General features: G+C 45.8%; 1 protein-coding gene across 14 annotated transcripts in view; it reads left to right on the top strand.

Annotated features, from left to right (window-relative positions):
* LOC108156021 (peripheral plasma membrane protein CASK) overlaps positions 1–18,274 on the top strand; it is a 36,193-nt gene that overhangs the window by 5,482 nt on the left and 12,437 nt on the right. The window contains exon 9 of one of the 14 annotated variants that reach the window (XM_033389858.1): positions 11,606–11,678. The exons of 8 other annotated variants lie outside the window; for them this stretch is intronic. In XM_033389858.1, the coding sequence (XP_033245749.1) occupies positions 11,606–11,678 (73 nt within the window). Of the gene's footprint in view, positions 1–2,177; positions 2,434–9,753; positions 11,228–11,605; positions 11,679–18,274 lie in introns of those variants that run through there. 5 more of the 14 variants (XM_033389856.1, XM_017287261.2, XM_017287262.2 and 2 more) reach the window with 5 other exon arrangements.

Raw genomic sequence — 18,274 nt, 5'->3', positions numbered from 1 at the left:
CACACACACACACAATGGCAATGCTTGCTAATGCAACCAAATACAAACAATTTAATCAGAATAAACCAAACCGAAATTCCTTTTTTCGGACATTGTTGCCGCAATACGAGTACACCAGAAAGCAGCAACATCCGCGACACAGGACGCCCTAGGGCCCCGGTTTGGTCCACCCCTAAAGGCTTTTTGCGCTGAAAAGTATGCTACAAGGCTCAAGTTCCATCATCGTTGGTTGCGGCCCGGCCCGGCCCGGCCCGGCCCGACCACACAAAAACATTTAACGATAGCAAAACAGGGAGCGGGGGAGAGAAAGAAATGCAGAAAACCGAACAGGATTTTGCATTGAACGAAATATCAAATATCCTTACGGGCATTAATGAAAAACGACTGAAACGGGGCTTCCAGGCTAAAACTGAATTGAATATGACTCGCTGATGGATTTCAACTGTTCAATTAATTATTTATAATACGATTTCAAGGACCTTTAAATGGGGCGATCCTGGCTATCCAGGAATTACACAAATTTGAATATTTAAGAGTTCTTAGACCGCAAATTGGGGATAAAGTTATGGCATTATATGAAAAAACTCTCCCCTGATGGATCCCATAATTTGGCAGAGTTTTCCTTTGAAGTTCTTAATTGCTTTGCCACCGCCCCCACCCCACGCATATACCCCACTCATAAGCTAGGGTATTAGGAACTCCCTCTCTCTCCCTCTCGCGCCTTGGGAATGCCTGCCTGAGTGTGATAGGGGGCTCCCGAAATGCCATAACATAACTCTGTGCCATCCACTGTCGTTAATTGCTCCTTGAAGCAGACTACAGTTTTTTTTACTTCTTTTTGTGACTGGGGATTGGATGCCTCTGTTGCCTCTGTGCCTCCTTTTATTTCATTTTTTTTTGCGCCACTTCAGGACTTGCGCTCGGACTCGGCCTCTGTCTGGCGACTCATTTTCATAAATCCAGCTACAAAAAAAAAAAAGAAATAAAACGAGAACGCAAAGAATGAAAGAAAAATATGAACAACTGCAGCAAAATGCAGGCTCTGGCTAGCAAGGAATGTGTTAATGCTATATACACATCGAGGAGGCTGGGGAATGGGTGGGCGAGTGGGGGCGGGGGTGTCGGTGCTAGGATAAAAACTGACTGGCCAGGGCTGCGGCAACAGCAACAAGAGTTTGCCCCGGACCTGGTCCAAGCTTGCAGCAAAAGCTTTTGGTCTCTCTCTCTCTCTTTCTCTCTCTTTGCGGCTGCACATTGCAGCAGCAACTGCAGGCGGTGCGCTCTCAGCCCCCACCCACCCTCTCTAGCCATCTCTTTCAGCAAACGGAGCACTCGTGATTGACTTAAAGAAAAAGCGCGCACAATTTTTCAGTTTAGTTTGCGGCGCAGTCGCCACTAGGGAACGTGCAGCGCCGCGCCGCACCTCGCCTCGGATTTCGCATTTTGATTTATTTGACACTTGCCCAGTCATGTGTGAAAGAGGCGGCTAACGAGGCGCCACAAGCCCACACACCCACAGCTCCAGCGCCGCCCCCCGACCCCCTCTAAAGAGCTGGAGTTTGTTTTTTTTGGCGGAAAACCTTCGTCAGGAGTCGTCTATTTCTCCAGTGGGAGCGAGAGAGAGAGAGCTCTCTCTCTCCTGTTGGATTGACCCAATTAACGAGAGGCTAAACCCGGAACGGGACTCGTAAACGTACCCGTAGTCGTACCCGGGAACCGGGAGCCTGTCTCTGGAGTGTTTTAGTGCGTGTCGTTGTGTCAGTGTGCCAATTACGCGCGAGTTTTTCCTACCCACCGGAGTCGCGCTGTCAGCCACGTGTTCCGGCATCTCAATCCACATGGGAGCAATTGACAAAATGGCAGCCACCGCCACCATCGGCGATGATGATGCTGCTGCTCCTTGGCGCTGGGGACGAGCCATTGCCCTGCTCATAAATTGGCGCCACAAGAAGATACTCCTCCGTCCCAGGCCAGCGCCAGCTGTCGACTAGTTATATGCCAGCATAACTCAATTTAAATTCAAATGTGTTTCACCTACTCAAAAACACCAACAACAAGAACAGGGACAACCCACAACCCAACAAGAAGTGGGTGGATAAACTCAAAATTAAATGTTGTAGAACAGGAACAAATAATCAAATTATAATATTGATAAGAAAACAACAACAACAGAAGGAACCCCAAGAAACGTGGAAAATTGTGAGGGCTGCCTACTGCTGAATGGCGGCCAACGATGAGAGGCAGGAGCAAGTGTGTTGTTGCTGTGGCTGCTGCTGCTCCGGATCCAATGCCGTCACCGTCATCGCTTTGGGTAATGCCGCTTCAGCGCCCCAGCCTCATCACCAAGTAGAGGTCTTCCAGTGGATTGGCCTGGAGACCGCCGAGCTGTTGCCCGCATACGTAACCCGCTACTACAACAGTCTGCACCACCAGGTAAAACCCACATACGCCCCATTCGCCGCATCTGGGGGGATGGCATATGAATACTGGGGTACTGGGGGGTACTGGGATAATGGGAAATGGAATAGTTTCGGGCTGATGGTTATTGCTTTTTGTGGCTGCCGCCAGCATGCTCCAAATGCTCTCCTGCTGCCGTTTTGATTTGAGTTGCGGCCAAACTTTGATTAATTTTGTTTACACTTTTTTAATTGGGTTTCCCATGGCAGACTATGCGTGGCGCATATGCCGATGGAATACAATGAAAAAGTTAGCCAACCTATTGGGAGCTGGGGTTTTTCCAGCACTCAAGCACTGAAGTAATTACAAAACCAAATATTTCTAGGAAATTTCTCATTTATTAAAACAGCGGTGGGCAGAATTTGTGGAATTTCAAAGCAACAAAAACAAAAAAAGAAACACTTTTTATAGAAATTCGAATGTCGCGTCATGTACAAGACATGTAAATGGGCTGTTTTTGAAATTCTCGGGCATTCTCTTTTTAATCATTCGCTTGTCCGTCGTGTACAGGAAATTTATGTTGATTTTTCAGTAGCACACGACATGTATGTTGTTTTTGTACTGTTTTTGGAAATTTCTTTCTGCAACACGACATAAATGTTGTTTTTGAGAGTCTCGGGCATTCGCTTGTGCATCGTCGAGTCAAACATCAATGTGCTGCGTAAGGCACCCAAAATGTATGTTGTTTTTGTACTGTTTTCGGAAATTTCCTTCTGTGTTGCAGAAGACATGTATGTTGTTTTTAAGAGTCTCGGGCCTTTGTTTCTGCGTCATCGAGTCAAGTATCAATGCGCTGCGTAAGGCACCCAACATGTATGTTGTTTTTGTTCTGTTCTCGGACATTTTTTTGTGCAACACGACATGTATTTTGTTATTTCAATTCTCGGGCATTCTCCTTTGAAGCAGGAGTAAGTAAAAGCGATGGGAGAAGCCTAAAATCTAAATAAACCACCAAATAAACTGGCATTTTCCCTGGAAATCTTTTCGATCATCCGCTAATATCATCACACTTAAAATAACGATGATCGATGGACTAACACCAACTCTTACCTAACCTCATCGCAATTCCTAATGTGTGTCCATTTCCAGCATCGCTGGAGCCATCTTTAAGTAAGATTTCGAGAGGGCATAAAACGCTTGAGTTTTTCTATCAATTGTTTATGGTCGTCGTTGTTGCTATTGCCATCATTGCTTTATGGCCCTATCCCCGTTAGACACTCATTGAATATTGGCCAATTGCAATGGCAAAATCAATTTACCAAATGGCCAACAAATTTGCATTTTCCTATGGCACACACTCAGACTGTGTGGAGGGGTGGAGGGCACTCTCTCGGGGGCATACCCCAGTCGGCGCTGACGACTATAGTTTTTGGCTCGTTCTGTGGGATGCCATCAGCATTATTACAATGCTCGTTTTACCTTTGACTTGTTTCTGATTTGCCCCGAGTACACAAGGATACGGATACAAGGATGTGCAAGTGTTTTCATCCTTTTTCCCCTTGCCTCTCTCTCTCTCTCTTTCTCTCTGAGTGTGTGTGTTAGATGACAACTAAACGTGTCAACGAGGCTAAGTAAGCACACCAGCAAACTAGCAGGAACAGGACCCCCTCACGGCCAACGGTTGTCCCGGCCCACTGACACATTAGGGTTACTCTTTTGGCCGCACACGTAAATGTCGGAATTTGTCCTCCGCTCACACCACCCTTGCCAGTTGGCATTGGTTTTGTATACCCTACACTGAAGAGAACTAAGCTATTAACGATAGACTAAGGACCGCCGGTGGTTACGCTTTCTGTCATGCAAACGACATGTAAATTGTTTTGCTTTCGTGGGACCGAGTCTGCGAACCCTTGCCTGGACAGGACGGGTACACAGAAGCAGCACACCACGATAGACTAAAGACCAACGCTGGGCACGGTTCTAGTCATGCAAACGACATGTTAATTGTTTTTGCCTTCGTGGGACCGAGTCTGGGTCGGTTTTTGCATTCGTGGGACCGAGTCTCGGTTGGTTTGTGCATTCGTTGGCATTCTCTTGAACACTTTGATTGTGCGTTTGAATATATATATCGAAGCCCTGAGAATTGTTGGGATATGCATAAGGCAGTATATAGATTTTTGTCCGATGTGCAGAATAGAGACATATTTTGTAGGGGTATCTGCACTAAAAGATTCTAAATTTCAAGACCACTTTTATGCAGTTATTATTTGCATTTCCCCATCAAACTTTATGGGCTCTAATTTGGTAAACCTCTGAATAGTTACCAAAGAACCACTACTATATCATGGCGCTGTCATGAGAACAATGCATAAATGGCTGCCATCTGCAAGGGTATTTAGAGCTTCCTGTGAAGGCCTGTACCTTTCATTCCTGTCATTGTTGCTGTTGCTGGTGGTGGTGGTGGCAGTGTTGCAGCCAAATTTGTTGCCACTTCGATGGCATGACAAATTCGTGCCAAATTGCTTTCACTCTCGTTCTCGCTCTGTTCCTCCTCTGTCTCTTTCCAGTGCCATCTCGTTCTATTGGTCTGTTGCAGGCGCACACACAAAACGCTGGCGACAGCCCTCGTGTTAATAGTTTATAGCCAGATGCTATTACCCGAGCTCTGTTCTGTACTGTTCTGTGTTCTGTTCTGTGTGGGGCCTTGACCTACACTGCGCCTATGGATGTTGGATCCTTGGGCAAAATGAATTCGCACTTGACAAGGGTGTGTGACAAGGGGATGGGACGCGGGGCGGGGCGGGCTCGTATTCGTATTGTATATTGTGCATTAATTAAAAGCCTGTTATGTTGAACATTAAGCTGGTGCGGGTTTGCTGTCCTTGTGAATCAATCGATTGTCAGAATTGCTTTCGCTGGGAACAGCCTAGAACAAATGGGGAGGCATATGGAGGCTTATTCCCAAATAATGTATATCCCACAGTCAAAAAGGCAGTCCAAGCTTTTATTTATATTCTTTCAGTGCACAGCTTCATCGCTCTGCTCCCATCTTATCCACTCTGTCCCATCTCGTTACCTCCTGCTCCACCTCCACCTCCTTTCTCTTTCTCTCAGTCCATTCCCAGCAAGCGCTTCATAAATATTTGCTGTGCCTCAGCACAGATTCATAACTCATAAAGGGTCTGTCTCTCTGTCTGTCCGTCCATCTCTCCACCACTCCCCCGACTGGCAGTGTGTGTTTGCCTGGCCCCAATGGACATCTAGCAGGGGTCTTGCCACATGTAATTAGGTTGCGGTTTCCTTGCCACCTTCTTTCGGCTGGTTGCCTTCCTCTTTTGGCAATGAATCCTTTTTGCATCACGCCCGCATGCGGCAAGGCAGGCATGCCAGTCGAAATAAGTGGAGTCCAGTTGGGCCTATCTGGGGTACTCTCTCTCTCTCTCGGTCGGTTTCTAAGTGTGTGTCTGTGTCGGTGTGTCGGTGGGTCGGTTCGAGTGTGTGTGTCACCTACTTTGGCTGGAGCGGCTTTGGAGGCAGCAGTACTCCAGTACTCAGCTGCAGCTGCAGCCACAGCCACCCGCTGATGAGCGCTTGATGATGCTGCCTGCTGATGATGATGACGCCAGCGTTGGCAATGATTGGGTTAACGACTACGTGGCGCAGACGTTGCGCCATAAATTACGAATATTTGCACGCTCTTGCACGTTACTTGCTGCTCCCGTTAGACAAACAGCAAAGACAGAGGCAGAGGCAGCGGCAGCGGCAGAGGTAGCGACAGCGATTGGCAATGAGTGAGAAATGTGTTGAGGTGCTAGACGGCAGCTTTGTCCCGCGTCGCGACTGCGCATGTCCGCGAGTCAAAGCCAAAGCCAGTGTCAGCGCCAGCATCCTGCATCCGAGGCGGGCAGATTCAGCAACCAACCAACCCACACAGCACCAGCTAGTCGTCTCGCTTGCACTCACCCGTTTGGACGGGGCCTATCTGCTTCGGAAATTGATTGGGAATCCCTGCATTCAGCTGAGAGCAGGAGAGAGCAGAGATGAGCTAAGGCTGGATGCTGGCTGCTGCCGGAGTTTAGTCTTGAATTGTTTGTGCACCTTGGTGGCTGGTTCTGTGGCAGTGTAACGCGAACCCTTGCCTGGACAGGACGGGTACACAGCAGCAGCAGCAGCAACGGCAGCAGCTAGAGCCTTAACGCTTCGTACACACACACACACACACAACGACAACGACGGCTGCTGCACACACACACACACACACACACAGACGTAGGAGCGAGTGAGTTGCCATACGGCAAATAAGAAGAAAAAACCAACGAAAAAAGTGAACCCAAGGGGAAAAACTAATGTACAAGAAACGGGGCTGGACCGAAGGGGGGGAAAACAAGTGCCGTGTCATGATGAAACTTACGTTGCGAAAATTACAAAGTTCCGTTACTTAACAGAGTCCCAAAAAAAAAAAACGAGCCTGGGCGAACAGTTGCGCGCAAAAGTATGCTGATGGGAAAATGTTGTGCCAGACCAAAAAATTTAAATTGATTTTTGCACGCGAAATGGAGAGAAAATCGGAAGAGCACTCACACACACACACACACAACACACAAACACACACGAACACACGCACTCTTTTGCGTGGTCGTTTTTGGCGACGTTTTTTCATCGTGCGATTCAATCGCTGCTGGTCCACTGCTGATTCCCCTCTCCCTCTGGCGTGCTCTTCTTTATTTTTTTGCATATTGTCCACTGCTCCGGCTTCCTCTCCCTGTCGCACTGTGTGTGTATGTGTGGGAGTTGCTTCCACTCCCGCTTTTGGCATGCCCTACTGCTGCTCGCCCACTCCACTTCGTCTCTGTCTCTCTCTCTTTCACCCGCCTGACTGCCTCTGCGTCTGCTGACACACGAGAGCGATAGCGACGTGCTCTCGCATCGTGCTCGTCATCGCTTTCGTGCGAAGCAACAACCGCAAGGGGTGGTCGAAGGGGGGAGAGCAGAGGGGAGGGGAGTTGAGCACAGGGCCAACTGGTTTCAACCGCATTTCCAAATCGATTTGCCAAAAATGATTATCAATGATTTCGCCAACGCTTCGATTAAATTAAATTAATCCGATTTATTAAGCCTGCGTGTCTATCGCTTTATGTGTGTGTGCCAGTGTGTGTGTTTCTGTGTGTGTGCGAAAAACAATAGAAAGCTTATGGTTTTCCAGCAACAAAACAAGCCAAAAAAGAACAATAAAATCATGTACTCGTAATTTCCTTATTTCCTTTGGCAAAAACAAAATTCAAACAAAGAAAAAGAAACAACAAACACCAAAAACAAACACAACGTGAAACGAATAACAACACCAAGAACAACATTTCGTTGCAGTAAGTATGAGCAGGCGAAAGCAAGCCTTATAACACCCCCCACCTCCCTTAACTTAAAAAAAACCTGAAGTTCGCTTCACTTCACCGCTCAGCACAGCAGCCCCTCAACTCATAGAAAAAAAGAACCGTTTCCTATGCCATTTCCGTTTGCCTTATCAAAATTGTGTATATATACACAAAGATATAGAAGAGGAATAGAAAGAGAAGAGGTAAAGGCAGAGGTAGAGGTAGAGGTAGAGAAGGGGTTTTTGTTTGGTTTCATTTACTCAAAGCAGAGGAAACGAAGAGCAAGTGCAGCAGCAGTGGCAGTGGTCGGACCTCAGACATTGAGTCCTTGAAGCGCAGTGGGCCCCTTCAGGATAGTAGACTGTGCCGCCACAGCAACCAAAACCCGACAGGACTCGACTCACCTCAGCCCTGAGTTTTCGCTTCAGTTGAGCTCGGCTTATTAAAACAGATTGTGCTTCTGTGGTAGACACGAAAGAACGACTACTTATAATACCCTTGGAAAACGATCCTTTGAAGGTTAAGAACAGCTTTATAGAGTGCGACAGAGTATTTTTCCTAGTGTAGAGAAACTTTTGGATGCACATAAGGGTACCAAAAACTTGTACATTCCTCAATCATTCTTTCTTTCCCTCTCTCTATCTCTCTCTCTCTCTCGCCATATTCGTTCATTTCTTCTTTGTTGGTTTTTGAATCTTTTATGAATTGAATTTGGTTATTTTTTTCGTATGTTCCGCTGCAAAGTTTGCCTTCGCCTGCTGCTGTTTGGCTTCCCTAGGCATTCATGTCCTTGCGTGACTTCCTTCCTTGGCTCGAAGGCGCAACCGAGGCACGTTCTCATTCAATTATGGGGATAGGATGTGGCAGCGGGCGCCACATTAGCATTCCCCCAGTGCGGCAAACGGAAGATGCGGAAGCCAAACGCAAGCATTTCGTTGCCCCGGCCTCTTTTATGATGCGAATATTATTTAAGCATTCACAATTCCATTTTAATTTAATTCGATGGCAGGCGAGGCCCAAGTCGAGTCCCACTCGAGCTGTCCGCAGACATTTGGCAGTCAGTGTAAAATTTTGTTGAAAACTATTTAGCATAAATAGTCTCCCACTGCGGTCCAGATAGTCACCAGGGAATTCGTTCCTTCGAGCATGGATTCGTTCCATAAGCCAACTCCGAGGTCAGATTCGCCATCTCTGTCGCTCTTTATTAGCGCATATAATTTCTTATTTTTGTTGTTTTTGTTTCTCCGTGTATCACAGACTGTTGTACTTTTTTATTTAAATTTTTAAGGCTTTTTCCCCAAACGATTGCTGTTTGGAGCCGTTTAGATAAAAGCCCCCCACCCGTATCTCTGCTGCCCCCTTGGGACTGGCCCAGGCACTGGCACAGGTTTTTATATTGTAGATTTTTATTTTATTGTCTGCCAGCGCTAGGCAGTTGCCTAGACAGTGGCTTTAATTAAAACGAGGCGGGGACCAAAAGTTGGTACGCATCTGTTCCGTTGATTGCTTTCAGGAACGTGGGGGGCGCACAGATGGGCGTGTCACTAATTTCAATTGAGTAGGTATGTGGGTGTTGCAAGGGATTAAATATCTAATTTATTTGAATCAAATGTTAAAACATTTCCACCAAACACTGTGTCGAATGGGGAAAGCCCGCGAAAGTATGCTAAACAAAATTGAAATTCTAACCTCTGACCCCACCCGCTGGGGCCACGCTGTGCTGAGTTGTAAATAGATCATCCCCACTCCCAGAAAACACTCTTAAATAAAAGAAACCAAAAAACTCCCATTCCCAGTCGAATAAATTTCGTTAAATTTTGGGCTTTTCAACAATTTTCTTTTGCAGAACTCGCATGCTATAGAAAATTTCAAAAAAGCTAAACAAAAACAAACCAAACCAAAATCAATTCAAAATTTCCTCTAAAAGTTGCATAAAAAATAAAGTAAAAAATAAAAACACACACATATATAGTGCACACTTGTAAAAACAAAACTGCATAAAAAAAGGAAATCTTTAAAATAAAAACCTTAATTAATTAAAATTGTGATGAAACAGTTAATTGCATAACAAAATCTCAAGCATTTAAAAATACATAGAATAAACGAAATATTTACACAGCATCAATTAAATGAAACAATAATTTATGGCAAAACATTTGCACTTCAAACTCGACTCCAAAGCCAAAAAGGAAGAAAGTACAGTCACACCGATCAGAGAGCTGTAAGAGAGAGAGACACAGAGAGAGAGAGAGAGAGAGAGAGCAGCACAAACGTTGTGTATAATTTACCAGTGATAGCAACAGAATTTAAATAAAATTTACGATATAATAAAAACAATTACCTAATTACAACAGCAACAAGAATAAAGCAACGCCGAAATAAATCCCGAAAATTGTTGTAATTGTTGAAGTTGTGTTGTTGATTATTCATAAAACCGTTAGTTGTTGTTGAAATTTGCCTGGTTTAATGCTGGCAATGCTGTGATCACGAGTGGGACAGAGCGAGACAAAGAGATGCTTACACAGGAGCACCAACAACAGTAATATTCGAAACGTGCGAGAGAGCAAAAGCTATGCTTAGCAGCAGAGAAGAGTACAGCTTCTAAGTTTGCTGCCGCTCTCCGAAAGCTAAAGAAACAGCAAGAGAGCAAAAGCGATGCCTGACGACAACAACAACAACAACAGCCACAACAGCAACAACAAGAGCAGGAGCAACAGCCACTTATCACAGAGCTAAGCCAGAGAAAGAGAGCGAGAGAAACGCATCAGCGAAGAGAGAAACCGCACAACATTTACCCGCGTCATTCGTCGCCACCGCCCCCGCATCGCCTGCAATGCTCTGGTAGCCAAGACAGTTTTACGGTGGATCACTACTGTGGCGGCGGCGGAGGCGGCGACACACAGGGGCCGGGATCGGCGGCGGGAGGCGGAGGAGCAGTCGGCGGTGCAGCTGGAGCCTGTCCCGGCGCTGGCGCTGGAGCGGGTTCAGGTGGCTGTCCATCAACGGCTGGCCAATGGTCAGGAGGAGGAGGAGGAGGCGTGACCGCGTCAACGGGAGGCTGCGGCATCGGCATGTGCCAGCATCATGGGCTCACATCACAGTCGTTGATGTCCGGTGGCTCGCACATCTCGCTGCTGGGCAGCAGTGGCAGCAGCGGCATGAGCGGCAGCGGCGTCGGCAGCAGCGGCCAGGGGATACCCCAGTGCTCGGCGGCGGCTGCTGATGCCGCCATGATGGCGTCGGGCCACTGCCGCAGCATGAGCGGGCTCAGCTCCATCAGCATGTCGGCGCCGCCCTGTCCGCCGCCACCAGCCCTCTTCAATCCGTGCAGCTCGGCCTTGTCCCTGCAGCAGGCGGCGGCAGCGGCGGCGTCGTCCCGTTGGGGACCGCGCACCTCCTGCCCCGTGCACAGTCCGTTCCGTGTGCGAGTGCCCAATGGCTCCATATGCTCCGGACACCAGGTGAGACCGAATCAAAAACAAAAACTGTCCTGCGTGCGAGGGTGGGGCTTCAAAGGGGAAGCCCCGACGGGGGGCTAATCCGTATTCCGTAATCTGTGTCTAAAATCCGTTAAATAATTTGCATCCGTTAAGAGAGTCAAGAGCAGCCCACAAGCCTGCCACAAAATGTTCTTTGCGCTTTTCCATTTTCATTTTGTACGTAAATGCTTTAGATACATTCGTATTTAGATACTTTACTGTAAATATATGCAATAGATCTTTATAGTCTACGATAATATATATTCTTTGGCTCGACTGACACATCTCTCTGTTCTATTTTCTCTCTTTTCTGTTACCCCCTCTGTGTGGCACGCGCCTCCTCTCTCCTTTGGCCGGCAGGTAAGCAAAGCAATAGCGGAAACCAAGTGCCCCACACAGATTTTGGCAGAGCCCAGAAATGTGTCAACGACATGTAAGATTATTTTCATTTTGGGGTTGCCCAAAAAAAACACACACACGCACACTCAAATGGACCACAAAAAACACATGGTAACGCGAGGGTGGTTATAGCGGTTCTGTGGATGGGTTCGAAGAAGGAAGACTCGGGATTGGAATACTATACGAAGCTGAATATCGTGGCAGTCCAACTCGGAAAGCTCTTGGGTCCACCACAACCATATTTTGGAGTGGTCCTGCCTTTTCACTGGCTCTGCGAAATAAATATTCCCCTTCATTCCTTCCCACCTTCAGAACGTACCTCCGGTTTCCTTCCTACTTGAACCTCTGCATCCAATCTTCTCCTTGAAGCGTACTTGAACCACCGCATCCAGAATTACACTCAAAAAAGAGTAAAAAAAAAAAAAAAAAAAAATTTTGAGATATTTGAACGTGCTCTAATACAGAGTTTATTTGATGAGGATTGGGGTTAAGAGAGTAAAATATTACAAAGGAGATAAACAAAATGCTAAACATCCAAAAAAATGCTTGGATACAAAAAAAAAATAAAAAAATTGTTACGATAATTGAAGGGGCTCTAATACGGGGCTCTATTTGATGATGATTGGGGTTGAAAGAGTGAAATATTTCGAAGGACACAAACAAAATGTTCTACTAACGATCCAGAAATATTTGGATACCTATCATCCAGATATCCCTCCTGTCGCCTATCCTATCCTCCATAAAATGGCATTCCCATTACTTACCTATCCACTCTCGATTCTCTCGAAAAAGGGGGACAGACTCATATAGTTTCGCAAATTATAAAGAGCTCGATTCACATGATTGCCCAAGCGGTGACCTGGCCCTGGGACCTTCATCGTATTTGGGTTTCGGCATTGAGGGTCCCGGGCCGGGACTTTGGGGCGCTTTGGGTTGCTATCCCTAAATCAGCGGCAGGCGCAGGTTTTGGTTGACTGCACCGGCAAGTAGGCAAAGAGCAGGGCGCAAAAGCATGGCAAGAATGAAACTACGATGTGGCAACAGAAACTAGAACAACGGCAAGAGGAAAAGCGAAAAGCAAAAGCAAAAGCAAGAATAGCGGGGTCGACTATCAGAAATCCCGGCTTTTGTGACAATTGCCATTTAACGTTGTTTTCCCTTTGGTCGCCCCCTACCTACCCCCTCCATGCCTCGATTGGGTTCTTTTCGCTTTGCCGGCTGGCTTCTTTTCGTGTTCCGTGTCCCTTTTTGTGTGACATCAAATTGAATGTCACTAATGCAATTAGTTCACACAAAATAATTCTCTTCCACTCGATTATAGAGCATAATATGCTCGTTGTCATTTATTATGAAAAACCTCACGCACACGCACAGGCACACAGACCGACCAAAAGGGAAGTCCTGTTTCCGTTGGATCCAAAAGGGAACTGAGATATGTATGCAAAGTACGGGACATACTCGTACTTACGAGCAAGGGCAGGCGCTGGAGAAGGCGGGCAAAATTTACATAAATATTACACAAGAAAGGCAATGGGGGATGTCGGATGGGGCTGGTAGAGGGAGGCATAGCAAATAGGCTCGTTATGAGGCAGCCACTCAGTTTTTTTTTCGGAGGATCATCCTGCCAGAAGCAGCAAAAGGTGTGGTCACACAGCCCCCAAAAATTGAGTTTAAAGCTAACGATGTCAAGTTTTTGAATATCCTTCATGTCAGAGATGATATTTAGATTGTTTCACGACTGCTAAAGAGCACAAAATATTAAAAGACGGGGAATGAAAACTTAAAAGTTCTCCAATGAGAAGGTTTTATGAAATTTGTTAGAAAAGTTTTCAAAAGTCGCTGAAAATGTGTACTTAAAGACGAAACGAACTCTGATACAAGTTCCCTTATCATTTCGTTTTCCGATTTGCGAAAACTCTCAAGTGGTCTTAACATTAATATTGATTGACAGATTTATATTGATTCAAACAGTCGTTTAGACTTTCTCTCCAGCCGTCAACAAGGTGCAAAATGTTTTCGCTTGATTATCTTTTTTCTCATTTCTTGGAAAACATTTTGTTTTATCTAAATTATGCCATAAGAGATGCTCGACTTTCCACTAACTTTGAACATTTAACCAAGTAAAAACATCAAATTTGATGCTTGAGAGAATTTCTAATTTCTGTGAGGAGACTGAGACTGAGACTATCACCTGTCTTGATGGGCCATCATTGTGTCTGTACGTGTGCGCACGTGTGTGTGTGTGTGTGTGTGCCACATATGTTCGTGGCAGCATCAACATTTAGTATTCCCTCTGGCAGGCTTAAAAAACTTTTATCTTGATAGAAGGACTTGACAGCGCTTTTTTGGGAAGGAAGGAATGAAGAATAGAAAGGAAGGACAAAATGACTAAGGGACGGAGCGAGTGACTGACTGACGGACGGACGGACGGACGGACGGACTGACTGGCCTTCCTGGCAGCCTTGACACTCTTCATTTGTGAATGCGTTAATTGCGCTGGCAAGGCGATAGTGATAGAGAGAGAGAGAGGGGCTGAAACACTTGCTACTACCAGTCCATGTGTGTGTGTCGGTGTGTCCACATGCATATGAGAGTGCCAGTGTGTACACATGGCTCGCACAAGTGTGTGTCAGTGTCTGGCAATGTGTACACACACGCACACACATCAGTCACTGCCTGATGACGATGAAGAACAAGCATGAGCAAGCACAATGGGCCCGAACAAGCAGTTAGAGGCTGTAAAAGCAACAACCAGTTACAATGGCGATTACGAGCGGCAAGTGTGTACATTATTTCGCAATTTACAAGCCTAGGCCGCCCCCTCCCCCTCTCGCACAGCCGTCTCCGGGCCACCTCTACTTCAAGAAAAAAAGTAAAAACAACAACAGCAGCAACTTGAGAATCAACAAAAAAAAATAAGAAGGGAAAGTACGAGAAGAACAAACAAAAAAAAGTTAAGAAATAATTAGTTTACTTGTTAGGAAAGTGAGTTATCGCCCTTTGTGCCGCTGCAGCCGTTGCCGTTGCTGTTGCCCTGTTTTCCTAGTTGAAATTGAATAAACAAATTTTACATGCCACACACATGCATACGAGACACGCACACGCACAGGCACACGAGACACGCATAGAAAATGTGTCGAGTGTGCAAAAATAATAATATTAATAATAATGTGTTTTTTTGCCCAACAAAGAACAGCTCAGCAAGTGTGAGAGTGTGCAAGTGGGATAGAAGAGGCTTAAAAGAAACAAGAAAGAAACAGAAGACAAGAAGGAGTGAAGTTTAAGGGGAACCGAACACGGAAATACCCTATACCATATGATATGTTAACTATATATGTGTGAGAGTGAAGCCATCTTTATTTCTCCGAACACGACTTCCTTCTTTTGATGAGCCATTTAGAATGAGCGACCTTCGATCTACAGACTTTCTAAGTCCCCGTTTATTCAATATTATTCTAGTATGGTCGTAAATTTAGGGGTGATTATTATACAATTTGGTTAGAGACATATATTAGAGACTTGCATGAACAGGCTAGTTTTCCTTACTTAGTATCTGAGTATCAGCTTTCTCATTACATAAAAATGCACGCCTTAAATCGGACTGAACGAAACGGTATTGCCATTTTTACTGTGTTTAATCCGCAAATTTGGTTTTTTTTTTCTCGCTCAGTCTACATTTGAATTTGTGGTAAAGCAACACAAAATGGTGTTGGTTTTCTGCTTTTCAATCTGCCTGAAAATCTTTGTTTTGCTTAGTATCTGGGTATCAGCTTTCTCATTCCATCAAAATGCTCGCCTAAAAACGGCCATTTTTACTGTGTTGCATCCGAAAAATTTTGTTTTTTTTTTCTCGCTCACTCTCCGATTGAATTTCTGGTGAAACAACGCAGAAATTTGTTGGATTTCTTTGTTTTGCGTAGTATCTGGGTATCAGCTTTCTCATTCCATCAAAATGCTCGCCTAAAAACGGCCATTTTTACTGTGTTGCATCCGCAAATTTTGTTTTTTTTTTGCGCGCTCACTCTCCGATTGAATTTCTGGTGAAACAACGCAGAAATTTGTTGGATTTCTTTGTTTTGCGTAGTATCTGGGTATCAGCTTTCTCATTCCATCAAAATGCTCGCCTAAAAACGGCCATTTTTACTGTGTTGCATCCGCAAATTTTGTTTTTTTTTTGCGCGCTCACTCTTAGCTTGAATTTCTGGTAAAGCAACACAGAAATTTGTTGGTTTTCTGCTTTTCAATCTGCCTGAAAATCTTTTTATCCAATAATACACGCAGACTGATGCATCGCTAGTTTTTTTAGCTTTTTAGGGACCGTTAGACGATGATCCTACCCAACTCAGTGTATTAAATCTTAAACAGACCACAGTATGGGAGTAAATTGAAGCTGATCCAACAATTTTAATTATATATTGGGGAAAATACACTCTTCCGAGTGTGACAAAGCGCTGATGAAAAAACGCAAACACCCTCCACGCACACACCTGTATAGAGGGATGGAGATGGAATGGAAGGAGTTGGCAAGGCTATAAAATTACATTTACATATGGTTATGTGTGGCGTATGGTGTTGTGTGTGTGAGGCAAAAAAGTGTTGCCTACCTAACGGCGTCATTAGTCACACACGGAGATGGAGAGATGTTTCGTTTGCCGGCGACAGATAGGCAGCGTTTGAGGTGGCAGAAATGACAATATGTTGCGCCCACGGGAAAAGAGTTTTCACACCGCTGATAGATGGCAAAGATAAATGCATAATATGCCCACACACACCGCGAGAGAGAGAGGCAGGCAGGGACCCAACGGAAATTTGTGGTGCGATGTTTAACCCAAACCCCCCAAAAAACCAGTACGACAGACCAAACCGAACCAAACCAAAAGTCTTTGTTGCAAAAATATCAATATATTTGTGGGGGGAATTTTTGTGTGTGTGTGTGTGTGTGTGTGTGGGGGGTCTTTTTCCTGTGCGGACTCTCACCCAACAAATTGAATGATGAACAGAGCCCGGCTGACAACAACAAGGATGATGCCGCGCGCGCTGACAATGTTGTCGCTGCCATTGTTCGCCCGATAAGGGAGCTGGCAACTATTACCTGGGACGGGGGCGGGCGGTGGTGGTGGAGATGGGACTGTCAATCAATATGCCCCATCATCATGCATCATGGAGGGAGCTGGCTGGATGCTGGAGTCCCCCGTCTGTCAATAAGAATGCCAACTAATAGGCAGGAAGTGTTAGCCGCCGCCGCCGCCAGGAGATGTGAAGGAGCCCAAAGGATGCCCGCTCAATTACCATGACATAGTCGTACGGTGAATGTTGTGTATTGGACCAATGTTAACTGTAAGACTGTGTCTCGGTGGTTGTCAGCCAAGCAGCAAGCCGAACCGAACCGGAAGTGGAAGTGTAGTCGATCAGACAACAATAAGTTTGCCCAAGTGATAAGTTCTGATAGTGTAAAGTTTCAGCTCCAAAATCCCTTTCGCCTTTTGTCCCAAGGGTGAGACACACACACACACACCAGATAGGGCAACCGCAACCTGAGCCAAACCTGACAGCTTGACAGCCACGGTCCGGGGCCATCAAAAACTTTAAACAACTTTTTGTGATTTTTTGGGTGTTTGGTTTTCTTGTTTGTTGCAGAGGGTACTTCGTGCCTGAGGCGAGACAGGGTAGAACCTCTTAAACATCTGATATATTACATGATTCTAAACATCTGACAGGGGAATGATCGTCTACAACAAAGTGTGGGATTAAAAGGCATATTTAAAGTCAGACAAGAAAACTCTGCTTTATTTGTATAAACCTTGAGATTATATCATATATCATATCCCTATTCAAGTGTAATCTTAACCCTTCTCTGGTGCTTGTTTTTTTTTTGGTCGCGGTTAAGTGAGGGTTAAGCAGAAATTAATCATGCTGGAGATTCATTTGCGGTCTCCACCTCCACATACATATCGTACATGTCCTGTACACGTAAGCGACCTTTCCTGGAGGCCCAGGCCCTGCTCCTATACAGATAAGGTGCCAAATGCCAGAAACTATCTGAGTGAACCTGGCCATGAGACCAGATTAACTGGCTGAAAGTCTGCTCTAGCGGGTTGAGACCACCGACCGCTGCACGTTGTACTAATTAAAATTCGCCATTAATCCAGATGATTCAGCTGTCAACGGACCGCCCGCCCGACCGACCCACTCTACTGTGTAGAGTTTTCCTATCTGTTTTTACCAACAATCTGCAGCCTCCATTAGCCGGGAAATGGATGTGAAAGCCATTCGCAGTCGCGCGTACGTGTGTAATTGACGTGTGGCCTGGAATATTAAAGAGAGTAAAATCCTAGAACACTTCCTCTCGGAACACTTCCCTGCCCGCCCGCCTGCCTGTCTCCTGTTCTCCCCTGATGCTGCTGCTGTCGTGGCCAGGGCTGTGTAATTATTAAAACCAACAAATAACGTTCGTGTGGTGGGTGTGAGGTCTCCCACAACCAGAGGCCTCTGGGATGGTGGCTTCGTGGCTTCGTCCTTTGGTTAGTGGCTTAGCATAAAGCTGCAAAAAAATGACCAGAGCCAGGACCAGGACCAGGACCATGGACTGACGGATAACAATGGACCTGACTCAGCAGCTGGAGTGGGGCC

The sequence above is a fragment of the Drosophila miranda genome, chromosome 2 (assembly GCF_003369915.1).
Source record: "Drosophila miranda strain MSH22 chromosome 2, D.miranda_PacBio2.1, whole genome shotgun sequence".
Taxonomy (NCBI): domain Eukaryota; kingdom Metazoa; phylum Arthropoda; class Insecta; order Diptera; family Drosophilidae; genus Drosophila; species Drosophila miranda.
This window is presented reverse-complemented; position numbering and strand designations above follow the sequence as displayed.